At 38.6% G+C, this 18,515-nt stretch overlaps 1 protein-coding gene across 1 annotated transcript in view; it reads left to right on the forward strand.

Moving 5' to 3' along the window:
* The window catches only part of lamc3 (laminin, gamma 3), an 87,731-nt gene that overhangs the window by 1,818 nt on the left and 67,398 nt on the right, over nt 1–18,515 (forward strand). The window contains exons 2-3 of the mRNA XM_067484821.1: nt 5,820–6,124; nt 17,941–18,071. Coding sequence (XP_067340922.1) covers nt 5,820–6,124; nt 17,941–18,071 — 436 coding nt within the window. The remainder of the gene's footprint in view (nt 1–5,819; nt 6,125–17,940; nt 18,072–18,515) is intronic.

Consider the following 18,515-nt stretch of genomic DNA (forward strand, 5'->3'; position numbering starts at 1 on the left):
CAGATGCCTAAAGTTATTACCAAAACTATCCAACTATCCCAAAGCTGGGTTAAAATCACATTACATAAATGTTTGAAGTTAGAGTTTAAACAAAGTGAAATGAGAAATCTGTCAGCTTAATCATTTAACTTGATATATGGTGAGAATCTTCATCAGAGTCATCACAGGTCACCGCTAATACAGTATGTAACCATACACCATCACCAGACTATTTCATTTTGGTAATGCAATTTTCAGGATTGCCTCCTTCACACACTCTTTTCCCTTGAGAAAACACATTCAACTCCCTTTTTGCACAGTGTGTACATGTTGGCATTTGAAGACATTGCTCATTTTACAAAATTTTATGACATCAGCGTAAGCCATTAGCATCATTATTACATTACCATGCTGCGGAAAACTGCTGAAATAAGTAACTGAGCACATTTGTCACTTTAACTGAATTAAACTGTGGTGATTAATGTTACAAAGCATTAATACAAATCTTACTATGAAATTACCTTTCCCACTTTCATTTATTTGCCGAGCTCTGTTTGGGTTTGTATATTCCGGTTTGTGTATGTGTGTGTCTAGGACAGAAGGTTCCTATAAACAAAGGTATTCCAAGGAATTTGGGGCCCACTGAAAGAAATTTCCCTTTTGCAACAAGGCCCCCACATCCATTACTGAACAAACGTAATTAATATTTTTAATAGTTTGAATGAATAATCGGGAAACAGCAATTCCCTCACTTTTCATCCTGTCTTCTCTTTGTGTTGAGCCACAAAACTCTTCTTTGGTTCAGCAAATGAGAAATGTAGTAGCACAATGGCTAAATACTAAAATTATGCATCGAAGCAACACAAATCAGTGGTGCCAGCAGTTTGCTACCAAGCCAGCAAACCCACAGCAAATTAAAAGAGAGAAAAGGGAGAGCGAGAAAACGAGGCCATCTTGAACGATAAATTGACCTCTGCCGGTTTTCAAAATGAATATGCATCCAGTGATGGTTATGAAAATCAACTTTCTGAGACCTGGTGCTTCCCAGAGCAAAGGTAATTCATCATATAATGCACTATTAAAAATGTATTTTTCTCTAAGTTACGTTACCGTCTGGTAATGTAGTTGAAAGTTGAGGGATTATAAATTGCTGAAGTAGCTCATGTGCTGGTGGGCAAATCTGATTACGTAAGATTAAATGTTGACTTCTTGATACTAGGATTTCACACGCTTTGTGCTGGGATGTACTCCACCCCTCCATGCATTATTTAAGCTAATATTAAACAAGTGTATACCTCAAGTATTTCTATGAATTATCTCCAGGTATGACTGCTATTAGTAACAGTATTACTTAGGCAAATCTGGCCGTACTGCACTATAACAGATCACGTTGAGTGCCAGCTTGTCTTAAATGGTAACAGAAATTTGTTGAATTTAGTGCTTGTTAAAATAGAGGTAGAAGAAGTACTCAATATGCCATTCCATATGAAACATACTGTATGACAAAATATTTACAAAAGTACAAATAGAACTGTACAAAGACAAATTGTGTCCACCACTGTTAAACTTAATACTGCCAACAATACAAATATGCAAAACTAGCCCAGTTCAGCATAAACCCGGAGTATATGGAGTTTACAAGCTCTCGCTCTCGATTTTAAAAAGTATAGCAAAAAAAAAAAAAAAATCTACAAATGAATAAAAAAATAGCCCCAAATTGTTTTTGTTTTTTTACCTATGACAGAGCACAATTAGAAAGGTTGGAGCAAATTTTGACTACTCTAAACACTGCCATGGGTTAATAAATAATTATAAATAATATGCCAAGAGACAACCCCAGTGTGCTTCACAGAGTAGACATGCATAAGCACAAAAAAAAAAAGGCAAACTTACCAGAAAAACATAATATAGCATTTTAAAGAAGAAATATGCATATCATTTTTCAATTACTTAGAATCGGCATCTGCAAAGTAAACAAAGTACCTACACTAGCAAAGTGCAAACTGTCATAAATTCGAACTGCAGTAAAGACATAAATCATAAACTGAAAAAGTACAAGTAGCTCAAAACTATACCTGATAATAGGAGTTGAGTAAAAGTATTTGTTTACTTACCGCCTCTGGTTTTAATCTGTAATACCGCTTCCGGCCACTTGGTGGAGCGGAAACAAGCTGTAAACGCACTATCGTTTAGGATTAAGATCATTAGGATGTAAAACTTTAAATTACTTTTACATATTTATACCTCGAGCAGAGTTGGAACAACATCATCATTTATGTGGAGTCAAGTTTCTGCCCACCTGACAGATGTGAGTCTAATATTCATGTCCATGTCCACCATGTCTCCACATGCTCCCGAGGGAAGTACGAGTCCAACCGCTGCTAAATGCTAACGCTATAGCATCTATGCTAGTTGTTGTCACAGGTCTTTCAGATGGCGTTTTTAGCCTAATGCTAAAGTGTTGAGACCAAATCAAAAATTAAAATAAAATTAAGCAGAACATTACTTTAAAAAAAAAAACTTTAGGTGAGATGATAGTCACTAATATTTTTGTCCCTGTGAGCAGCTTTTTCGACTCATATTACTGAAGTATTTATAGCGGTGAGATTTTGCTTGTTGAAGCACAAAAATTAATATGAGAATGCTTTCAAAGATTGATTTTATCAATTAGGGTTATACAAAGTGTCCTAGCTCTGTGGGGGGGGTCACACACCATCTGCTGCAGGACCCTGTGTTGTTATTGTTGCCGAAGATAGTTTTTCTTAAGGCTCTGTCTGTATGTGTCACTGATGGTATTTTGTGATGGATAAGAATCTTTTGTAGACATAAAAAAAAAAAAAGTGGCCAAAATTGCAAAGTGCTGTGTGTGTTTGTGTGTGTTGGCTTCCAGCGATCAGACAGGGAAGGCAGCTCCTGTCCAAAGCTAGACATTTTCTCAAGAGGTCAGATGTCCTCCCTCTTCCTCTGGGTGGTGGTGGAGAGGGGGTGCTACCCATCAAAAAGCTCTGCTTCAAAGGAACAAGGGACGGGGACAAAATGACGACAGAAGTTGAAAATGTCAGAGCTCCGACCGTAGACGAACTGTCACATCAGATGCTCTGAAAGCAGGAAGTACTTTCGTTAAATGGAGAATGAAGAATATTGATTTCCAATAGCAAGTAGATCTCTGGCTGTGTTTTGAGACTTTTCTTGTAGAAAGGTGCTGCTGATGCAGAGGTATGTTTTTTTTTTTTTGTCGTCTGGATGTCGTCTGGATGCTCCTTTCTACCCTCTTCTCCAAGTTGTTTGCTTATACGCAGAGTTTTTTAGGCTATTCTACCCGGGCCTAGTATACTTCAAAGATGGAAGACTACCTTTTCACAACATACAATTTTATGTAACTGAATACCCCTTAATTTTGTATGTGTGGCATCCCCATTGGTGCATGTAAGAGCTCTGTGATCCATCTGGGTCGCTGGTGGGGGGTGCCTTTGACATTAGTGTTTTCTTTTGCCTCTCCAAACAAAACAAGTGCGCTCTGAAGGGAATACAGGCAAATGCTGGGATGATAAACACAGCAGTAGGATGTAGGGACACATATTGCAGCCAGGTCATTGTGGGTCTGTGGAAGAGTAGAAAGGAAAGGGGGAGTCAGCCTGCTTCAAGGGGAGTAAACAAAACATAACGAGGAAATAGGGGATAGAAAAAAGAAAATGCTGGGTGGTTTGCTTGTAAGGAATTGAGGTCAGATTTTTCCCACAAAGTCTTGGTGAGAAGCGCACACACACACACACATTCAAGCAGCACCCATTGATGTCTGCAGCTGGTTCTAATTCAGCGCTGTCAAAGAAAAGCAACATCCTGTCTCCGATGTAAAACAATGATAAAAGTCTGCCACAGTTGGCATGACGCTCTCACAACCAGATTACTGGCGTGCATATGAGATGCAGTTCTCTGTAAAACAGTAAGAATTTCCTTTTGTTATACTTTGATACGGGGGCTCTTCCTTGTATTTGCTGATCACAAAAATCTCAGTAAACAGATTGTAAATATTGAGTCTACAGTTCTTGGGCTGAGTTTAGTCTCCATTTGGGCAGACAGCGGCAGCTGTGTTAGGTTGATGTGGATGATTCAGAATAGGTCAGACAGTCTACTTTACTCTTTAAGTTGTCTGTGTCCAAAGAGTCATTTCATTACTGTGCATAAAGAGCAGCAGCTTTAATAAATACATAAAGCATGCACTCCTGAAAAGAGGATGAATCACGAATCATTAAACATGCATAAAAACCATACAAATATCCTTTGCAATTAGTCTCCATTGCATCACGGGGGATATCAGTGAATGTGTTATCTCTTAGGCCTCTTTTATGTTTTCTGCCTGAGTCCCAGCAGGGCTTAGCTCACCTCATGCAGGGAGTAAATGAAAGCTAAATGATCTTAGGGCTCCTAAAGGAAAGATACCATTAGAGATTGCTGCAGAGACAAGAGACAGAGATGCCTGGCTCTGTCTTGCCAGAGAAAAGCAACAGATGTCATTATGGCTATACCAGGAGATGGCATCCCCCTATGAATGTGCAGTGGCTGAGGCTTAGTATCTAATGATGTAGAAAAAAAATCCCCAAGAGTGCAATAAAGCAGCCTGTTAAGACAATTTCAACATGTTACTGCTCGCTCTGGTCTTAGTATGACTTTAGTTTGTGTCTGGCCAGTTATTCCCTCTTCAAATTGGCTCTAAGATTATTGTTTTAAAGTGTCTGCAGTTAGTAAGCCGGGGTAGAAAATGCCACCACTCAATCAAAAAGAATTGATTCTCCGTTTGCTCTGAGATTAGCAAGGAAGTTTTAAACTTCCTTACAAAACCAAATAAGAAGACTCCATTTTTTTTTTTTTTTTTACACAGGAAGCATTATGAAGAAAAATTGCTCATTAATTCAAGCCATCTGAGTATGCAATATGCAAAAATGAATGTGCAGTATGCCAAAACACATTCCTTCCTAACCTTTCCTCTCATTTAATTAAACATGCGTACCTTGGAGACCCGTGCCTCCACTTATTATGCACGTTCAGAAAGTACTTACAAAAGAAAGTACAGACATTTCATCTGTTACAATGCAACATCCATTACAGCACAACTTAGCTGGATCTCCTTAATCCTCTAACTCCAGCTCAAATGGAAATCTGGGTATTTCTCCTTATTTGCTCTGGTTCCTCGAGGTGCACGGATTGTGCCTTGAAACCTATTTTCCTTTTTCACAGACTGTGACAGTTGAATAATCGGGTTGCATGAAACTCGATGAAAACTTTTACTTCTCCTTCTCTGTTTCTCTCGTGCCCATTTCTACCAATTAAAGCATCACTTTACACATACGTTATCAATCAGTCAGTGGCATCTGTGATCAGATTGCTTAAGTGTAACACATCACATCTTAGTTGATGTGCAACACTACAGACACTTTCCTCCGCTATTTTACACTCAATTGCCGTATTCTATTGCACAGTTGAAATTAGAAAAAAAAATATTTTTTGTCTCTTTTCATTTGACCTATGTTTCACTTCATAGGGCCCATTATGATCTGAATAATGAGAAAATAATCCTGGGTATTCTTCTGTTCCCTTTGGAATGACATTCATTTACCCTGCAAAGAGGCACAGGAAATGAAGATTATCCTCCATTGTTTGTCTACTTTGTATCATGCAATTATGTAATTTTTTTTTCTTTGCCCCTGTGCTCTAAACTGTCACCCCACTTTTATCGGTCTGGTTCATAACCAGCCCAGATCTAACCATGTAACTACAGTGGATATATATTTGTAATTCTTTCAGTTATTTCATTCAAAGCTAATAATATGTGTTTTGCACAGGGAAGGCCTTCGAGATAACCTACATACGGTTGAAATTCTACACCAGTCGGCCAGAGAGCTTTGCCATCTACAAGCGTACAGAGGAAGATGGGCCCTGGGTGCCTTACCAGTTTTACAGTGCCTCTTGTAGGAAGACCTATGGGAAGGATGGTAAAGGCTACATTCGCCCAGGGGACGATGAGAGGACAGCGTTGTGTACAGATGAGTTCAGTGATATCTCCCCTCTCACGGGCGGAAACGTGGCATTCTCCACCTTGGAGGGACGACCTAGTGCATACAACTTTGACCAAAGCGTCGTGTTGCAGGTCAGGCTGAATTTTGTTGTGTATTTTGTGCATTGTGTTTAGGTTTTTTAGTTGTTTTTTTCCTTACAAATTTTAGCTTCACTTTAAACTGTAGGAAGATCACAACCAGGCTAACAAAATCACAAAATAAAAAAGTTGTCACATACTTTGTAAACCCTTTTTTGAAAAAAAAAAACACTTCTTTAAGCTCTTTTTAATCTGTGTTGGATCCGGCTGGTATTGAAATTCAAAGACAGCCCCCCCCCCACCCACCCACCCACCTTTTTATTTTTTCCCATTTTCCTCTTTACACAAGTTTTATTCTCATTCCATTTTCCTCTTTAAGCGAGTTTTATTCTCATTTCACACATGGATTCTATACTGTAAGGGTGCTATGTATTATTTATTTTATAATTGCATGTGGTTCTCCTGGTCATAACCTCCAGCGCAAATTGAAACATTACAACTCTTCCACTCCCCAACACTTTCACATAAGCAAACATACCATAACTATACACATATATCTACATGGCCCTTAAGCCTTGATCAAAGCAGCTGAAGGAAATCTAATGTTGATTAACTTTGATGAAGCCTTGAGGGCTGTGCTGAATTAATAGCAGCCTCTTGAGGGGGAGTCTGAGAGTGGGAACAGTAAAGCGTGGCTAAAAATAAGTAAATTAAGTACTTAACACAGCCACTCCTTTCCTCTGACAGGACCGCGAGTGTGGATGTCTACAGTCAATGCATTAGCTCCTCACTGCTACTTCAGTAAAAAAAACTTTAAGACGCTTAAACTATTATTTACTGAGCATCTTCACTGTCACACATGCATACATATTAGTGGCAATGTTTTTGATAAAATGTAAATCAAGACTTTTTTCTCCCCCCCCCGTCTCTCACATTACTGTGGAATTGTGAATATCCAATCATCACCACAATCTTTCCCTAACTTTCACTTGCATATTTTGACTACCTAGAATACTGCATTACGAGAGTGAATTTTGTGGGATAAAGAAATATTGTCACTGTTATGTTATGTTATGTTCTGTAACATGTTCTGTAACAACATGTTTCTCTCAAAGTATTTGTGATTGCAAATTAGCCGTATACATTTAATTTAGAATAGACATGACTGCATCTTCCTATTACTGACAACAGCTACATCATTAAAGCAGAGGCAACAGCAGTATTACAGTATTTAGTAGCCCACTGAGTGAAGAAACAACTATAAATGGCCCAAGCAGGAGTTGCATGATACACACACCTCACTGAAAAGAAAATGTTTTTAATTAATATTAAAAGTCCCACTATCACCTTGATCTGATTCACAGGATATGGACAACATGCAGTATACGTCTCTCACTGGCCCAGTGTTTTCATTTTGCATTTTTCTTTTTTCCTGCTGTCCCTTATGGTTTCTATTTTTATTCTCTCCCTCTACAACAACAACACGTTTTTCTACTGTGTACAGGACATAATCTTCGACAATAATGTTCAATTATTTCAAAGGGAGGTTTGTGTCATAGCGAACAATCCACAGTCATGCCCCCCTCCCGCCATAAGCAAAGTGCTCCTCAAGGCAATTTGTCTGACCTTTCTTCTAAAATGTAGGTTGGAAATAGGTCTGGCAATGCAAGACTACCACCGCTGTAAGGGAAGCTGTCCTCCTCCACATCATTAAATAGGAAGAGTAAGGGTGTCTTTGGGAGGATATGTGGAGGATATGCAGTGTAACCCTGTGTAACCGTAGCCTGATCCCACTTCCAAAACGTACTAAAGTTAAGAATGAGGGAATTTTTGGACAACATATGATGCTCAGCCTGCAAGTATGTGCGCTGTTTACAATATATAACTGAAACTATTCAGAGTTCATTTACATATAGCAAACCCAAATTCCAAATATTTCTTCTCCACTCTCACCTAGTGTTTTAAATCTCATCTGTGAAATATTTTGTGTTTCAAATTAAGTGGAAACAAAAATGTTGAAGCCTGACTCTGAGCAGAGAGATGACTTTTTGTCCGCCAACGCTGGTGTATTTGAATAATGTTTCATTCATTTCCCTAAGCAAAACATATTTAATTTGTGGGTAAAAGCTCACTTTATAAAGGTTAGATTTAAAGTAAAATGTTGACATTTAGAATAAAAGAAGCTTAATTCTATAAATACTGAGAGAAATATTTACCCAATGGTAGAAAAAAATCGACTAATTCTAGTGGATTGTAAACGATAAGGATTTAAAGTGACACTATCATGGTCAAGTAGAAGGCACTCGTGGCTGGATTTGGCAACTAAAACTGAAATCCAAAGGTTCTACGCCATCTGTAGTGGAAGGACAACAAAGACTAGAGAGTGCATTAAAAACATATTTCCGTAGCTTACCAATAACCACTTAATGCAGCCTCAAAAAAAGACTTATGTAGTTACTGATCTTCTCTCTTCGCCCCATTATTCCCTGATTCATCTCTTTTCTTCCAGTTCAGTGTGTATTACAGTAAAATGCTTTCCCTCCTGTGCTAATAGTTCAATATTTTTTGCATGAGAGCAATTTTAAAGTGCTTACAAGAAAAGGTAACTGCAGTCTGGGTTTCTGGTTCAGAGATTCTTAAACTGTCCTCCTCTGATTAATTCCCTCACACTACCCCATTACCGCTGTTCCTATTTCATCCTCTCCATCTGTCTGTTATATAATTCTGGACTCTGGTAGTCTGGGACAAAAGCAAACCACGAGTCAAGGTTTGCATGACATACAGCATAGGACTAAGCCTGAAATTTGAATGGATACCGAAACCCAGTATCCAACGAGCCCTATGGCTGAATTATTAAAGACTGTAGAATCAATAAGCTTTATGGTATTGGTTCTGCTAATGGTACTGGAGATTTCCTATTTATTACAAATTCTATTGGAATGGAGATCTCTCTCTCAGCCTGTATGTGAGGGGTAGGGGCAACTCTCTGTATTTCATACCCTGCAGCACAAACACAAACACATAAACTGTGCTTTCAGTGACAATGGTGGCGAGAACTAAACATTCAAACATTCAGTTAATGCTGACAACCACTGTCAAGTGCAACAAGTCTTTAGCATGTAAGGCAGGAAACATGAACTATCCATCCAGACATGTAGCGAAAGACTATATCATGCAGGTGGACAAAAGGATTTGAACTTTTAAAGAACTGGCTCAATAAGCAGTAGCATTAAATGCAACAATGCTGTACCATTAAATTACCATTATCATAATGATACTCATCCCTAGTTGGAAATATGTGATACATGCATGAACAGGGAGAGAAAATGTTTTTCCAAGAAAAGATTAAATTGGTTAACGATTAAATGGGTGATTTTTATTTCTTTGTTTATTTATTTTCACTCTGCTTTGTAAGTTACACTTACTCAGACATTACTCAGTTTACAATGTCTTCAAACTATATAATAAAAGCATGTAATGGGAATGTCCTACAGTATTAGTGTTCTGTGCAACAACTGATCAAAGTATTTTATTCACATTAGTGGAGTTGCTTGGGTATGGCAGTGTTTGACAGTTGTTCTGCTATATTCCCCCAAACTTAAATATATTAGCAATTTGTGCACATACAGTACGATATTGATTACCTGGCTGTCTCCCGACTTACAAGCACCATCATGACGTCTGCATTTTTTGTTTTTAATGGTTTTGTTCAAACATTGGTCCAGAGACATTCTGTATAATAGATTTACTGACTTTTATTCTTTTGCCTTGTGGTGCATTTTGGGATTTGTGGCTTTGAATAATATGCCTTAACTGTTTTGTAGCTGGACTGGCATTCAATTGTGTGTAAGTTCACTACATTTTGAGCACATACATGTACCAATCAATAGAAGTTAGCATGTTAAACATAGTAGAAAACTAGTAAACATTCTAAACATCAGCAAGTTGGAATTATGATGGCGAGCATGTTAGCTTGTTAATGCTGAGTCCACACTATTGACTAGACTCTGCCAAACGCTACAGTACAGTAAAATATCGTACTTGCACTTTGGGGTTAAGTTTTAGATTTCTGACCATGCAAAAGATGTTCACATAACCTTTTGTTTATTCAGTAAATCTAATCAATTGCAATCAAGAACTCAGACAGTCATGAGCACAGCCTTCATTACAATAATTGATTTCTATATATAACATAAAAAACAGTTTTTTCATACGTTTTGGTTGGTTTGTGTTTTTCATGGATCTTAAGGTTCTTTATCTACGGAAACTAACTCTTCTTTTGTTCTAACTCTTCCAGTAATGTATCTAGTGTATATGACTCAATTTATTAAAGTGGTTTGTTTTTTTACACTCCAGACGATTTATCCAGAAAGTCTGTTTGTTTATCCAGGGGACTCTGAATCCCAGGTGCATCCGCCCACAGCTCCAACTTGTCCCTGTCTCTCCTTGTCCAGGTCAGGAGCATCTCAGCTTTCATACTGCATGAGAAACAAAAATGGGTGCTTTTGATTTTAGCATCTGTTCCTCAGCCAACATCTCTGTGATCATCCCTGCTGTTCCGCCTATATGGAACCACTGTGACCAGCTGGACAGAAAAGTCAATCAGTTAATGTACAGTATAAGTCAGTGTGGGAAAAGCTCCATAAAATCAGTCTCAAAAAATAAATATGTTTGCATGCATGTGCGGGCCACTACTAGTATAATCTAATCCGTTGTACCCTTAAATACCATAGACTATTGTAAGTCCTCATTAACCTGTTGAACCTTTTCATGTTTTTATTTTTAGGATCAGGCCATGTAAAGACATAACGCTAACCTTGTACTATTTACATTAAAACTTGACTACTAATGGTCATGCTTGCTGTATTTCAGTATGCTGTGGATGATATCGACCCACTGATTATAAAGCTGTGAGGGATCGATAAAAGCCAAGAATACATAGATTGGGTGGCAAATCTCACAACAGGCCTCCCAAACACCCTCTCTCTTCCACTCCATTTCTCCCTCTCTGCCTTCCTCTTACACATCAAGAAGAGAACACCCATAATTGAGTGTGATCTGTTCTCCCATTAGAATAAAAGGTGGATCAATTGCACCATTTCTTTCATTAAATCTCTCATTCCCCCTCTATTTAAAGGGTGATGAGACAGATGAGTGTAGTGAGCAGAGACAAAAACACATCAGCCATACTCTTTGATACAAAAACAAAGCCGGGAGAAAGCAAAAGAGAACAATTTTCCACACAGTGAATCATCAAAATAAAGATGGGACACTTTTCTTTAATGGTGATATAGTGGTTCCCACTTGAGCTACAAATAATAAAAAGCAAAAAGAAAATACACTACTTAAACAAAGGGGTGGGGATGAGAGCAGCGCCCAACAATATCATTCCCAGAACGTAACTATTGTTGAATATAGGATGGGGAGAGGTAGGAGGAGTGAGAACAGGGAGGGAACTGCATGCAAACTACAATGCTTACAATGCTTTTTCCACGTTACAGCCTTATTCCAAAATGGATGAAATTCATTATTTTCCTTAAAATTCTACAATATCCCATAATGACGACTTCAAAGAAGTTTGTTTGAAATCTTTATTTGATAATTTATTAAAAATAAAAATGAAAAAAAAAAACCCACATGTACACAAGTTTTCATGGCCTTTGCCATGACGTGCAAAATTGAGCACAAACCAAGCCATGAAGACCTGGGTATTGTCTGTAGACCTCCGAGACAGGATTGTATCGAGGCACAAACAAAGGGTACAGACAAATTTCTGCAGCATCGAAGGTCCCAATGTGCACAGTGGGCCCTTCAGTGGCCTCCAATCCTTTCAATATCAGTACTATTTTTCAAAGAGTCTGGGGTGCACACAGTTTATTAAAAATCAAAAATTAAACAATATAACAGGTAAAACATATCAAATAGACGGAGAAGTCTCTTTATCAAGTGTACGGGTGTCCATATTTGTGTTTCCAATTGAAAGTCTGTAAAATAGTTTGTTCTTTTGTAGACCTATCCAACCACTTCCCACTCTCCAAGGCTTTGTTAATAACCACAAGGGATGGGGGGGGGCATTTTGATGCACAGATCTAAAGACATTCACAGTCAGACACATTCAGTACAGTTACTTTAATTATGTTCACAGTGCTGTCAATACTGCTGTTTGCAGACATTAGTCTGTCTTTTATGTGTCCCTATAAAGGCTATGTTGGCTGACTGGGAGGTATTTGTATGGGTAATAAGGGATGAGGGAAATACATGCAGGATGAGATAAGTGTTAGCAAATGTCTTTTTCCTCCCCACAAAATGTGGCTGTCATGAGTTGACCTTTCCTCATGTCAGACTGAGAAAAAAAGAGCTGAAACACTCTTATACCCCGCAGTTACAGTAGGTGGCTTGGATTTAACCCTTTATTCTTCAAAATGCAGATCCCAAAGAGCTCCTGCTCATGTGGACGAGAAGCAGAAGGAGTTTCCTTGTTGTTACTGTAATCTGTGATTGAGTTCTATGAAATTACATCCATAAAACAAACCTTAGTGTCTGACTTTGTAAATGCCGTCGCTCAAGTGCATTTTTCAGAACATTGATGTAATCAGAGTAAATGACCCAAACACTTACTTCTCGTTTTTCTTTTCAAAATACTTTGTAACAATATTGCATTTTTAATGATGTGAGAACTAAACCAGCTAATGCAGTAAATTCATACCCCAGAGGTATTAAAGAGGCTATAACCTTCAGTATGTTGTCCATCTGGCTGACTGGTCAGCACACGACAATGGAAAGACTGTGTACAACCCACCTTTCTGATATGCAAGTTCTCAAATGCATCAGTTGCCAACAACAGTGTAAACAATTTCCTAAGGATTTTTTTCCCTGGAAATGGCATTTATTAATTGCTTTTTGTGGTACTGAGATAAAGACTGAGCATTTGTGTCAGGAGTTAAAACCCGTATGTAGAGATTGTCAGCAGAGCATAAAGTTATACCTGTTCCTCTCTTTGGCATGTGAGTCTTCCATTTTCTATGCATATGGCTCATATAGAACCATGAATATTTCATGAGGTTTAAAGCAGGAAACGTATCTTGCCAGTTTTATTGACATTTTAATTCATTTGCAGATTTGCTGCTTGTGGCCCAGTTGTAGACTAAACTCATTTTATATGCTCCTTAAAAATATAATATAAGCAGAGTTACGTTGGGAACATTCTCATGTGTTTCTCTCTCTAATATTCTGTATTTGTCAGTTACATAAATTGTTTTCTGTGCTTGTGTGATATCTGATGGTTATTGCTAATTGATATTTATTTACACTAAACAACACTAACCTTGTAACATGGCATTTAGATGGTTTCTCTGAACTAATGGCTTACTTCAAAACGGGCTCTGTTGTCAAGTTTGTAAAGCTTTCTTAATCACACAGGAGATGAAAGCTGCTGTATGAATTCAAATTTAATTTGTTTAGTCATCCACTAAAACAGTTTTGTCTGTTTCCCCTACCACTAGTCCATCCTCTCTCTCTCTCTTTTTCTCTCTCTCTCTCGCTCTCGCTCTCTCTCTCTCGCTCTCTCTCTCTCTCGAAAGCTGTGTGGCAAATTGGAGCTCCAATACTGAATGACAATAAGTAAAAGGGGAAAAAATGCATATTGAGGGCACCGTGAACTTAAGCAATTAAATTAAAAAGTTATTAACTTTGGAATGAGGGACACTGCTCTCTTTCCAACCAGTGCCTGCAGCCAGAGGCTTTGGAGTTCAAGGAAACTTACTGAAACAGAAACGGGGGGAGGCGGGGGGAGAGAAGGGAAGGCGACAGTATGTACAGAGAAAAAAAGAAAAAGCACAGGCAGACAGGGTGAAAGAGACAAGAGATTGTAGATTGAGATTGAAGGTTACAAACCACTAAGAAGAGACGTCCTCTAAAACAGTGTGCGGCGATACCACAACCTTTTCTGTGTGTCACCTAAGCTACATGTGTATGTGTACCTGCTGATTTGATTATTAGACTGTCATTGTCTTAAGCGAAGGACTGGCTTGTTTCCACTTTCCAGGCCTTAGACTATTCCTAAGTCAGCATCATTGTAGCATTGTGGGCCCAAATTTCAAGGGAGTAAGAATCAAAGTTAATTAAGCTTTTGCTGTGGTTTGCACAAATAATAAGTAATGGGCTGACTACTAATTAACCCTAAGAAACTGCTTCCTTTCCGTGCAGTAAGTGATATTTAGGACTATGTCTGCTTTTCCTTACACAATTAGCACTGTTCTACCAAGCATAGCTAATAACTCTTCAATATGATGATGGTCTGGTACTCTATGATAAATGAAAGATAATTTGCATTTGTGGTATGACTTTTGAAATGCTAACAATGCATTTAAAGTGTTTGGTCATTTATGGGTGATTTAAAGCATCGGAGTTGGATGTTAACAATAGCAATGCACTACCAGTGTCCAAAATGGGCCCTAATTAGAGGTGTGAAGGTCGTGCATTTTACCGGTAATAATTATCCATTTATGCTAATTGTTAATTAAATAATTTAATAAAAGGGCAGGTCATGACAACTCTGTGCAACACACAGTGAGGTTTAGATGCAACGAAAGTCCACCACTCTGACCTCTGCCACTTTGCTTTCCACAGCTTTGCTTCAGCACCGGATAGCCAATTGTTTTCTATTTATGGACTTCTTGCACTTGATTGAACACCTCATATATTGTGCATGGGGGCATGAATTATTATTATGAAGACATCATGCTCGTTTTTTAATGAATTTCAAAAGCGCAGGCTCTTAGCAAACATGACACTAGATGTACGAGTGCAGATGTACAGCAGAGGAATGACAAGATAGAACATGATGAGGAGTCAAAAAGAAGATATGAATGACAGTATGCCAACATTTAGTAAGCAAGTTGATGACATTTTTTTGTCCACCGATCATTTTCTTGATTTGCTCCCAACACATTTCCCTACTGGAAAATTAAACCATAACTTCTTTTATCTAATTTATCTTCACTTTCTCTACTTTACTGCCCTGCATTTTACATTAATTTGTTACTTTGGAGTTTTTCATGTCAAACTTTACAGCCCCTCTCATAAACCATGGATGAAAATCATGTCATGTTCAGGTAGTGTAACACAAAAAGAAAAATGAGCATCGGTTTTCTCTGGCAACTGCAGTGCATCAGGGTCTTTCATTGTCGTCCAAACCCCATTAGCGAGTGGGGCCATGTCAAGCAGGGGCAAAGTCGATAAGCAAGGGCCAGAACAATAGCATGCCAGCCAACTGCACTCTATTCTTCAACACTGTAGTTACACTTACAACAAAATAGCAGTTCTACAGCCCTCAGTGGACCAGAACAGTATGGAAATCCTGAAGTGCACTCTAGCTGGAGGGAGGCTGCAAAGATAAGCCTGGCAGAGGGAGAGGAGGGTAATAAAGAGGCAAGGTATAAAGTAAAAGTGAGAGGCTATTTCGTTTAAGAATAATAAAGGTGGGATGAGTTGCAGCTGCAATATAGACAGAATCTTTTTTTCTGCTTAAAACTTTTAATTCGAATTTCTTAAACAATGCCAATGTTTGCACACTGCAGTTTTCCTATTAAATCTTCCTTATAAAGCTAACCCATCATCCCTGACAGGGTTAAACAACCAGCAACACGTGTCGAGCATATTTACTCCAGATGTTCCAAAAAGGGGGTAAGACCTCTTGGATCTCTTGGAACTGCAGTCACAGACCACACAGGTGGTCTGAAACCCTCTAAACCTTCTCAACCCCCAAAACCTTTTCCTGTTGAACAGAAGGGTGGAGGTCACACTGACAGGATTAAAAACCATTTTGTATCCATGATCCCTTATCTATACCGAACAGGTCACCATGCTGCTATGTAGCCAACACAGAGACATTTTGTCAAGTCACACTTACAATATAGATGCCTCTATAAATAAATCTAACTGTGTGACCTAGCAAGCGTCTATTTTAAACTTTTACTGCATAGCTGAGATTATGTTATGTACATGTGAAGAGAACCTCAGTACAATCTTAGTTCTATTTGTTGATAATAACCAAAAAAACTTTTTTTTACTTAGAAACTACTAAAAACCTTTTAGATTAGGAACAGTAAAGGTTATGATATGTTTCTGTATTTTGCAGGATTATGCCAGTTACACTCATGTTTTTAACGTAATAACTACAAAAACACTAACTACCACAGGACTTGTTTTCTGTTTAGGTACATTTCTGCTTAAATAGCACTTTTATCCAAAGTGCTTTACAGTGTTGCTTCTCAGTCACCCATTTACACACACACACACACACACTGATGGCAGTGGCTGCCATGCAAGCTGCCCACCTGACACACCGAGGGACCAAGGACACTTGGACAAGTAGCCAGGATGGACCGTGATGACTTGCTGACTGAGCTACAGCCACCCTATAATAATCCCTACACTAATTATAATAATTAATGCGTGTACATTTCAAACTTGCTTGAGCTGTATAATCCATGAAAGGTGACTGCTTCAGGTTCCTTTATCTTAATTTATATTAATTTAGCATGTAATTTACTAAGTAGCACTGGACACAAAGAGTAGCTGAGGCTTAAAAGGATGTCCTTAGTTTTTCAGGTGTTTGTTCCTAAACCAAAATATTTAACAGGATAATATTTTAAGCTGATAGTGGCCCAAGAGGAAAAGTAAAGAGATCACTGAAGTTATCCTGCGGGATCATGAATGAACATGCAATATTTGATAGCAATCCATCCAACAGACACTGATATTTTACCTCACAAATGCTTGATGGCAATTTCAAGGTAAACAGGAAAATAGGGTGTTCGTGTGTCAGTTTAGTGGGTTTGCTTGCTTTTATGAAAGTGGTTGGCCATTAAATCCGCATTAAATCTGTTCCTCCATTAAAATTAATAAGAGAGGCTGTAATTTTTGCCCAGTAAACTGAACGCAGCCCGACTGGAGGACCCTGAGAAAGACATGAATGAACTCATCCCATGTTTTTAGTGTGAAGCCCATCCCCTCCAATCTCCTTCTCTCCGATTTCCGCACTTCAAAGACGCCTCTAGAGAGACGGTTCAAAATGTATTGCATTACAGGCTTTTTCAGCACTGCCACAGAGTCCCAAGCCAGCCGAGAAAGTTCCTCTGCAGCTATTTGTTTTAAAGTTGGTTCTGTTCACGACTTAGAGATTCCTCGACATTTGTTCTTCCTTTACCTGCCCTGACTTTTATCTGCCATCCATCTATTGCACTTTCTGTTTGCTTTTACTGTTTGTGTTGTCCCTGGTCCCTTTCCTTTCCTACTCTTGCTTCATCTTGGCTTTAACCTTGCAGTGGGCTCAAACAGAGGGGTTTAAATCATATCAGGGATGGTAGCTTTGCCAAGTGCTATCCATTATGGGGAAGTAGTGCTGCCTTGTTGTCTCTTTTCTTATGTTTTTTTCATATTTTGACTTCTGTCTCCATTAATCCCCGTCATTTTTCACTTCCCTTTCTGACATTAACTCAGTTTCCCACACCATACTCATCTTTTCCTTATTACATCTGCTCCCCTCACTGTTATACCATCACCCTAGTCTCCTTTTCCTCCATTTCTTCTCCTTTCATTGATCCACCAACTTGCCATTTTTTTTCTTTCCTTTGCTTTCTTCTGAATTCTTGCTGCTCTTCTCTCTCTTAACCAGTCTAGTTTTTGCTCTGTTCCTCCTCACTTCCTCTCTGCTTCCTAGTGCCTACAAGAGTGCCAGCACCCAGAACCCCACCCCTCCTCCAATATTCTTTCATAGCACTTTTTATAGTGGGTGATATCTAATGGTGTTATCTAATATCTCTCTCACCCTGTTGGTTCATTCTTCTTCCCTTTATTTTCTGTTCCAGGAATGGGTGACAGCCACTGACCTGCTCATTTCTTTGGACAGGCTTAACACCTTTGGAGATGAGTTTTTCAAGGATGCTAAAGTGTTGCGCTCCTACTTCTATGCCATTTCTGATTTCTCTGTAGGTGGCAGGTAAGAGAAAATGTGCCCTCTTGGACAATGTCACCTTGTATAGCCAACATCCTTTCTGAAAAGTTAAGTGACTTGCTTTAGAGCTTAAACTTTGGAAGAAACACAAGCACTCTCTGAGGAAGTAAGGTTGAGTGATAACTGGGTTTGCAAAGCACAGATTGACACGAGAACCTAGGATTTATTCAGATGTTGTAAGAATTAGTTCCTTAAACACAGGAAAGATAATGGTTTGTTTAAATACTGAAAAAAATCAGGGCAACTTATCTGTGGTCACATCTCAGCATGGTGTTCAAGAAAGTGTTAACATCAAATGATATAAAGATCGTAGAGAAAAATGATCCTTACTTCCAAAGAATCATGTGCAATTTTTTGTATATGAAAAAAAAAACCAAGAGAAGGCAGGATTATGTAACACATGCAGATACTGAATGTGTACGAATCAAG

Source organism: Channa argus, chromosome 18, assembly GCF_033026475.1.
Source record: "Channa argus isolate prfri chromosome 18, Channa argus male v1.0, whole genome shotgun sequence".
In the NCBI taxonomy this organism is placed as follows: domain Eukaryota; kingdom Metazoa; phylum Chordata; class Actinopteri; order Anabantiformes; family Channidae; genus Channa; species Channa argus.